Source organism: Nannospalax galili, unplaced genomic scaffold (assembly GCF_000622305.1).
Source record: "Nannospalax galili isolate Female #2095 unplaced genomic scaffold, S.galili_v1.0 scaffold315, whole genome shotgun sequence".
Lineage (NCBI taxonomy): Eukaryota > Metazoa > Chordata > Mammalia > Rodentia > Spalacidae > Nannospalax > Nannospalax galili.
The window spans coordinates 158,407-167,598 of record NW_008336851.1 but is presented as its reverse complement, the minus strand read 5'-3'; the positions used below and the strand labels follow the sequence as shown (position 1 = coordinate 167,598).

Sequence of the window (9,192 nt, the reverse complement as noted above, 5' to 3'; positions counted from 1 at the left end):
ACACAGCAGACAGTAGCAGGGATATCAGAGTATAAGGGCTCTAGTCCGGGGCGGGGAGAGGCTAAGGGAGGGTGCCATCTGGGAAGTGGGTATACAGTTGAATAAGATGGTTTGGGATGTTCTGTGTGATACACACACATACAATTTTAAAAAATGTGTTATATTGAGGAAGCATGGAAATTTACATCATGTTAGAGGTGATAAACATTACCACTGACATCTACCCGATGACTTTATAGACATACCCAGGTGCCAAGGATCCAAGTGCAACCGATTATGACTAGTAATAATCAGATACATACAGATTAGAGATGCATGCGCTAACATCACAGTGTTAGTAGCAAAAACAGTGAGTCTTTCTGCAAGAACAATATATTCTAAAATGAAATGGAGATTTTTTTTTTTTTTTTTTTTTTTTTTTTGAGAAAGGGTCGTAGCCCGTAGCCCAGCTGTCCTGGAACTCACTATGTAGACCAGGCTGGCCTTGAACTCACAGAGATCCGCCTGTGCCTCCCAAGTGCTGGGTCTACAGGTGTGCGCCACCATGCCCAGCTGGAGACAACTGTGAACCTAAAAATTTACAGCCACTTTTGAAAGAGATGTATCCTTGCTCTGGAATGTGTTAATGAATATGTTAAAGCTGTAATGAAATGCTTCTTCTAATCATGTGGTTATTAAATTAAAAAAATTTTTCTTTTAATTTCTACTTATTTTAATTTTATGTGATATGTATGAGTGTACTGCCTGCATGTAGGTCATGCATCTGTGTTGTGTAATGCCTGCAGGGGTCAGAAGAGGGCACTGGATCCCATGGAACTAGAGTTACAGATGGTTGTTGGCTGCCATGTAGGTGCTGGGAATCAAACCCAGGCCCTCTGCAAGAGCAGCCAGTGTTCTTAACTGCTGAGCCATCTCTCCAGTCCCCAGAATGTCTTTTAAACAGGTAAACAATTCAAATGTATTTCTCTAGCCCTAAGTTCAACTTTCCATACCTGTATTCCAACTGTGCATTGAATACTTCCTTCTTGGAGATGCTTCCCATTACTTTCAAGCCAACATGATCAAAGGGGAATTCATTCTCTTCCCCACACAACTTTATTTCCTGATCTCCTTATTCTTTCAGTGAGAACAGAGCTCTTTTGGTTACTGAGGTTAAAAATCTATGCCATTTTGGGGGTTAAAAAAAAATAAAAACACACACAAAAAAACAACCCTTCCCAATTAATAGGTTGAAAAGCTGTGGCTTTCTAAGTGGGTTTGACATTTTAATTTTATTTACTTACTATTATTTTTGGTCTTTTTGAGACAGGGTCTGCCTGTAGCCCCAGCTGGCTTAGAACTTACTATGTAGACCAGGCTAGCCTCTGCCTCTGCCTCCCAAGAGTGCTGGAATTAAAGGTGTGCGCCACCATGCCTGGCCTTTTTTTTTTTTTTTTTTTAAATTTTATTTTATGGTATGAGTGCATTGCCTGTATGTATGCAAGTACACTTGTGTAGTGCAATGCCTGCAGAGGTCAGAAGAGGACATGGGATCCCCTGGAACTGGATTGCTAGCTGCCATGTAGGTACTGGGATTGGAACCAGGGTTCTCTGCAAGAGCAGCCAATGCTCTTAACCACTGAGCCATCTCTCCAGCTATCTTTTTTTTTTGAGGCAGGGTCTTTCTGTAGCCACGGTTGGCCTGAACTTGCTATATAGACCACACTAGCCTCAATCTCAGAGATCCACCTGCTTCTGCCTACCAAGAGCTGTAACTAAAGGCATGCACCACCATGCCCTACTTGGGTTTGACATTTATTATTTATTTATTTATTTATTTATTTTTGGTCTTTTTGAGACAAGGCCTCCCTGCAGTCCCAGCCGACCCAGAACTTGCTATGTAGACCAAGCTGGGATTAAAGGTGTGTGCCACCATGCCTGGCATAGGTTTGACATTTTAAAAAGTTGTTTAAAAGCAAAGAAAATATGTGATAAAGATCAAATGTGGTCATTTTTCTTATTACATTTATTTTTGTGGGTGTGTGAGTACACGTGGGCCACAGAGCACTTGTGGAAATCAGAGGACAACTAGCAGGAGTCAGTTTTCTCCTTCCACCATGTGGTTCTCAGATTGCTAGGCTTGGTGACAAGTGCATTTACCAGCAGAGCCATCTCACCAGCCCTGTTTTATACATAACCTTTTATTGAAGTTTGCCAAACCTTTGTTGTAGATTATGCCCAAATCCCTGGTTCATGAACCACTTTATTAAATACACTCCCTACTCTTTTAACAATTTTTTTCAGGCAGGGTCTCATGTATCCTAGTCCGGTTTCTAACTTACTATGTAGCTAAGAATGACCTTGAATTTCTAATCCTTCTGCCTCTACCTGGGATTAAGGTGTGTGCCACCATGCCAGTTTATGCTGGGCTAGAGAAGAAATATAGGGCCTTACCCAAGCTAGGCTACATCCCTAGTCCCCAATAATATTTTATTTAAATTAGAATGTTTCATTACCTATTCATGCCATATTTATATAACAAAATAATGCTAAAACAAAACCTTCTGAAGGGCTGACTCCAACCACCAAATCTTTTTTGGGGAACACTGGAAATAGAATTTACAACCAGGCAAAGTTCTCAACCACTGAGCTATATCCCAAACCCTCCTTTAAAACTATTTTGAGTTAGAATCTCACTAAATTGTCCAGTTTGGTCTTAAATTTGAACTTCCTGCCTCAGCCTCCCAAGTAGCTAGGGTTACAGGCTATCTTTGTCAGGCCCAGCTCAGTATCCTAAAATTTGCAGATATTTGGTTTGTGGAGGCACATCTTTATGACTGGTTTAAGGATAAGCACATGTCCCAAGCTAGGCCACCCCCCTCAACAAGGAAATTCAATTTTGAGATTTTTGTGATACTGAGAAACTTTTTCTGGATGTAAACCTAGTAACATAGAGCCCAAACAGCTGCAGGCAACCATTTTATAACCACAAGCAAATAGACGCTGAGAGACTAAACCCAACATTTAGTAAGCAGAAATGAAGAATGAAAATGGTGCTCTGGTGACAATGAGACCCTGGTTTATATCTCACAAGGCCAGTGCTATCGGTTACTTTTCAAAAGAACAAAACCCTAATTTCCCCTAATTGGTCAGATTTTCTAAAAGTGCTTTCAGCATACCTGGTGTGGTGGTGCACCCTTTACTCCCAGCACCTGGGCAACAGAGACAAACACTATGAGTTTTGAGGCCAGCCAGGGATACACAGTGAGGCTATAGTAAGAAGAAAAAGCTTTACCCATTCAGATGAGTACATAAGGTGGAAAAATATTTACGTGAAATAAGAAGAAAATAGAAACCAAAGCAGCATAAAAGGTAGGCCTGTCTTTCGGCTTTGCTGTTTCAGCCTTCCTAAAGTTGATAACTAGTGATTGTGAAAGAAATCGAATGTACTCAAAGTAGGATGAGACGATGATTTCCTGAATTACTAGCCAGTATGTTCAGTGTTAGTACCATTCACAACTTTAAATAGAAAACTCACATCCGTCCCCAAATTTTTAGGACAAGTGATGTGGATTCTGGACCGCAACGGCCAACCCCCAGAAGTTAGTTCCCCTTTTCATCGGTCCTCGTAGCGGGGAACACCGCGCACCCCCGACGACTGGGCCGCAGCGCCGCACTACGAGAAGCGAGAACCCAACGGGGCCAGAACCAGCGGAGGGGAAAGGAGGCACTACACGAGAAAACACGGGTGAAGAGTGCAGCTGGCGCCGCCCGCAGCCTCCGCCCGGAGGATGCGAGACGCGAGCTGAGCGAGGCGCGGAGCCGGAAAGGCGGCCATTACCTGCGTTCGAGCAGCTGCGGCGACCCGGCTGAAGGGAGCTCCCCGCAGCGGGACATGCCCGTGGGCAGCACCCACGCCTGGCCGCAGCCCCAGCCTCGCCGTACCCAACCTCGCCACGCCATCTTCCCAACCTCTGCCCCACCATGGCCCGACCTTACCAAACCCAGCCCCGGAACCAGTTCCGCGGGAAGAGAGTGCCATAGAGTGCGGAGACGCGGCTAGAACGTTATCCCCGCACCCGGCGGAAGCGGAACCAGCTCGGCCGGCCTGGCCCCCTACGTGGCAGGCTCCAACCTGCATCCTCCAGCGATGGTGGCCTGGGAAGTGTGACCGCTCTTGGCCCTCGGCAAGCACATTTCCAGTTTTAGACAAGAGTTAAAACTTCGATTGTGAGATCCCTATCCTAAAACTTCCTGACCAGTTTTGTTTTGTTTTGTTACGTCTTTTTTGAGACAGGGTCTCGCTGTAGCCCCAGCTGGCCTAAACTCGCTATGTAGACCAGGCTGGCCTTGAACTCACAGAGATTCACCTCCCGAGTGCTGGAATTAAAGGCGTGCTCGGCTTCCTTCTGATTAGTTTTTGCCTCCATCTCTCATCACCAATACATCCCCTTCCGATTTCATGTCCTCCTTTATTTCATGAACCACTAAGTCTAATTATGCTGCTCACATGCACAGTGGTATGGAACCATAGACAAGTGAACGGGCAACCTACCAGGAGCTACACCCTCAAAAATGACTTCCTCCTCCCCCCAGCAGCTCTCAACTACCAAAAGACCTTACCTAGGGGTGGGGCCTCATGAACTCCCAGTGCCATACTGGAATGTGGACTGGCTTGATTTTCTGCAAGTGTGAAGGTAACTATAGCTGTAATGAGTTCATGGGTGCAAAGCCATGCATGTCTAGAAGACAGCTTTTATCAGCGCTATTTATCTTTTGTCTCTTACATTTTCTTCCACTCCCCTCTTCTAAAATGTTCTTTGAGCCCTTGGAGGAGGATGATAGATGTCCCATTTAGGTCTGAGCACTCACACTTATTCTCAGCACTTTGGCCAGTTATGAGTCTGCAGTAACGGTTGCCCACTGCAGAAAGAAGCTTCTCTGACCAAGATTGAAAGCAGTGCGAATCTATGGGTATAACCAAAAATATTTAGAAGTCAGTTTAACAACATGTCCATTTAGCAAAACAAGTACTCAGTTGCCATATGACCTCCCCAGTCAATGACATTTGACCAGGTTTACAGTACAATCATGAATTCCCTCCTGTAGAGCAGATCTCAAATCCACTCAGAAAACCGTTGATTATCCCTACAATCTTCATGCCACTATTGCACCAGTGAGTACATATTGCCTGGCAGGTCACATTGTAGTATGCAGGGTCTAGCAATAGGTAAGACTGTTGATGACTTTTCTCCCAAAGTGGTCTGCATAGCACCGTTGGCATTTTGAAAGCCAGCAGGGAGGAGGTTTCCAGGTCACTTTCAGCATAATTTAGCTATGCCCTACAACCAAAATGTGTGGTGTCTTCAGCAATAGGGGTTTTTTGTTTGTTGGTTTGGTTTTTTTTGGTGTTTTTTTAAAGACAGGGTCTCCCTGTAAGCCCCAACAGGCTTGAACTCACTATGTAGACAAGACTGGCCTTGACATCACAGAGATTCATTTGCCTTAGGCTCTCAGGTGCTGAGATTAAAGGTGCACACAACTAGCCCTACAGTATGTCTTACCATCTAGTTATGTTGGGCAACCAAGAGCAATGGCAATAGCTTGTACTGTTTGGGGCCCTCTCTGACCAATAACTCATAAGGCAGTATCCCAGGCCTGCACTGATGTTTTCATTTAATAACTCGTGTCTTCTGGGAGAAGCATTGTCCACCCATGCAGGGTACCTTCATTTAAACTACTTTAAAAAAATATAGTTGATGCCGGGCGTGGTGGCGCACACCTTTAATCCCAGCACTTGGGAGGCAGAGGCAGGCAGGTCTCTGTGAGTTCAAGACCAGCATGGCCTACATAGTGAGTTCCAGGACAGCTGGGGCTACAGGGAGACCCTGTCTCAAAAAGACCAATGTCTCAAAAAGACCAATATAAACAAAAACCCAAACAACAAAAAATTATATATTTTAACATTTTGATTATTGGCCTTAGCCTTATAGCAGCTGTGCTATCCCTCCAGCCCGTAAAAAATTATGTATTTTTAATTGACGTCCAAAGTAGTGGGTTTCCATGAGTTTTTCATACATTCTTAGTTTTATTTAACCCACCTGCCACTCACTCTTTCCCCCAGTCCCCTGCCCCCATTCTCACTTAAACCTTTAACCTCCAGTGGCTACTGTGAATTAGAAAAGCAATGAAAATGGATATGCAAGTATCTGTGTAGTAGGAGATGCAGTCTTTTGCGTACATGCCCAGGAGAAGTTTTTAGCTTTTTGAGAAGCGTCTACATTTATTTCCACAGTGACTGCACCAGTTTACATTATCACAAACAGGATAGATATTTGGCTTTCCCCACATTCTCACCAGCACTGTTATCATCTGTGTTCTCCCTCCCCCCCCTCCCTCCCTCCCTCCTCTCTCTCTCTCTCTCTCTCTCTCTCTCTCTCTCTCTCTTTCCCACTCTCTTCCTTGCCACCCTGACTGGCCTGAAATTCACTATGTACACTAGTTCAAGCTCCCAGAGATCTGCCTGCCTTTCCCTCCCAAGTGCTAAGATTTGATTTATTTTCTTGATGATAGCCATTCTGACTGGAGTGAGACTCTCAAAGTGCTTTTAATTTGTATTCCCTTGATGGCTAATAATGTTGAACTCTTTTAAAAAGGTTTATTAGCCTTAACAAATAATTTTGTTATTTACAAGCTTAGCATAGTAATATTTAGCAATTCTTAAGTTTAGCTTTGCTTGTGTGTGTGTGTGCATATTTATGTGCGTGTGTGTGTGCGTGCGTGCATGTGTGTGTGTGTGTGTGTAGGTGTATGGGTACCAGGGCACATATGTGGAAGTCAGAGAACAATTTTTGGGAGCCAGTTCTCTCCCTCCACCATGTGGGTTCTGAGGATTGAACTCAGGTTGTCAGGTTTGGCAACAAGCACTTTATTCACTGAGCCAATTATTATTCTAGTGTGATTTATTCTTTCCTGTGGACTCATGGATGGATTTATTTTTCTCTTTAATCTGAAGGATTCCTTCTAGTATTTTCTGTAAAGCTGGCTTAGTTGTAATCATGGAAAGTTTTATTTTACTTTCAATTATGACAGATAGCTTTGCTGAGTATAGTAGTCAGGGTTATGAGTTGTCTTTTAGTACTTGAAATACATCTGTCCAGGCTTTTAAGGCTTCAATGAAGTAATATGCTGTTATTTTTATGAGCCTGTTTTTATATGTGACTTGGTATTTCTTGCCACTTTCAATTTATTTCCTTTGTGTTGTTAGTATTTTAATTATAATATGATGAGGGAAGTTCTTTTCTGGTCTTGTCTCTTTGGCATCCTAAATGTCTCCTGTATCTGGGGTAGCATCTCTTTTCCTACTTTGGGAAATTATCTGTTACAATTATTTTTAGATATTTTCTATGCCTTTAGAACATGATTCTTTTCCTTCTTCTATGCTTATTATCCATAGATTTGGTCTTTTCAGAGTGTTGGGTATATCTTGGAATTTCCACTGGTATTTTAGTCTTTGTCCTTGTTTGATTGTTCCAATTCCTCCATCTTGTTTTTAGCTCAGAGAGTCTGTCTTCTCCTTGATCCATTCCATAGACCATAGAGACTTTTTAACTGAGTCATTATGTTTTTCATTTCTAACATTTAAGACAATGTGCTTTTCTTCGGTATTTCTATATCCTTGTTGAATTGCTCTTTCAAATCTCGACTCACCTTCCTTACTTTATTCCGTTGTTTGTGTTCTTACTCTTTTTTTTAATTATTTTTATTTTACGTGCATGAGTGTATTGCCTGCGTGTATATGAGTGCACCCGTGTCATGCAATATCGTGGAGGTCAGAAGAGGGCTTTGGATTCCCCTGGAACTGGAGTTAAGGATGTTCATAGCCACCATGTGGGTGCTGGGATTCGAACCCGGGTCCTCTGCAAAAGCAGTCAGTGCTCTTAACCGCTGAGCCATCTCTCCAGCCCCAAGTTGTTTGTGTTCTTAATAAGAGTTTATTTTCCTCTTTGATTTCTTTGAACTTATAATTATTCTTTTAGTTCTGGGATTTCATTTATCTTGCACTCATTGGATGCCATTTCTGTAGGATTAGTAAATTTTGGAGGAGTTATATTATCTTGGGTGTTTCACGGTCCTTGTGTTACTGTATTGGGAATAATGCACCTGAGGTTATTTTGTTGCTTACTTTTTTTTTTGTGGTCTTTTTGAGACAGGGTCTCCCTGTAGCCCCAGCTGTCCTGGAACTCACTATGTAGACCAGGTTGGCTTTGAATTCACAGAGATCCACCTGCCTCTGCCTCCCAGGTGCTGAGATTAAAGGCATGTGCCACCACCACACCCGGCATTTAAAAAAAAAAACTCAGCTATAGTCTTTTTGCTGAAATTTTACAACTTTCATGTGGGACTTCTATGTGGTAGAGTCAAGGTGCACAGTTCAGAAAGTATTTGTTCAGTCCAGAAGCTCAGGGTGCCTGGTGCAAGTTCTGTATTATTTCCTGAGTAGAATATTAACTGAGAGAAGCGACAGCGACTGGATTTTCCCACCATGCAGATGTTGTACTAGGTAATTAACAGCAGCAACCCCTTTGACTTTAGTAACTGTGGGAGGATGAGCAACCAAGGATAGTACACAGTGTACTCTGATTTTAGTAAGATTAGGATTTGGAGGAAAATAGGGGGTAGGTGAAGATAAGGATTAATATAAAACCAACTTTCAGAAGAAAATAATTAAGGTGGGTAAGGTAGCTGGGAAGGAAAAGTTGGGATCCTGTAGCATCCACAGACTTTAAAGACTGTTAAAGCCTGGAAGGTTATCACCCTAAGGGGCTGAGCCAGGCTGCACTCTCCGGCCGTCATGCTCCCTAAGTACTGTCCTTGTTCTGCCGTCTGTCTCCTCTGCCTGTGGGTCATGCTGGACCATCTGAGCTCACTGCTCAAGCAGATGGATTACAAGAGGCAGAAACTAGCCAAAGAGATGTTTCAAGGAATTATTCTGTTCTCTGCAATCGTTGGATTTATCCACGGGTACGTGGTCAAACAGTTTGGGTAGACTGTCAAGTTATGACCCAATCTGCTTTCTCCTGTTTGCTGACACTTCCTCTGTGGCCAGTATATGGCCGACATTCCCTGAGGTGGTCACCTGTTCAAGACTCAGGCACAGAAGACGAGAAATCAGGGGAGAGAAAAATTAAGAGGCATGCTAAAAATAATTGA

General features: G+C 43.2%; 1 protein-coding gene and 1 pseudogene across 3 annotated transcripts in view; one reads left to right on the top strand and one right to left on the bottom strand.

Annotated features, from left to right (window-relative positions):
* Parl (presenilin associated rhomboid like) overlaps positions 1–3,979 on the bottom strand; it is a 38,373-nt gene extending 34,394 nt beyond the window's left edge. For 2 of the 3 annotated variants that reach the window (XM_008831265.3, XM_029562627.1), the window contains exon 1: positions 3,821–3,972. In XM_008831265.3, coding sequence (XP_008829487.1) covers positions 3,821–3,942 — 122 coding nt within the window. In that variant the 5' untranslated portion in view covers positions 3,943–3,972. Of the gene's footprint in view, positions 1–3,820 lie in introns of all 3 variants that reach the window. The other variant, XM_008831264.3, reaches the window with a different exon arrangement.
* Positions 3,980–8,887: 4,908 nt separating this feature from the next.
* On the top strand, positions 8,888–9,192 carry LOC115070064 (annotated as a pseudogene).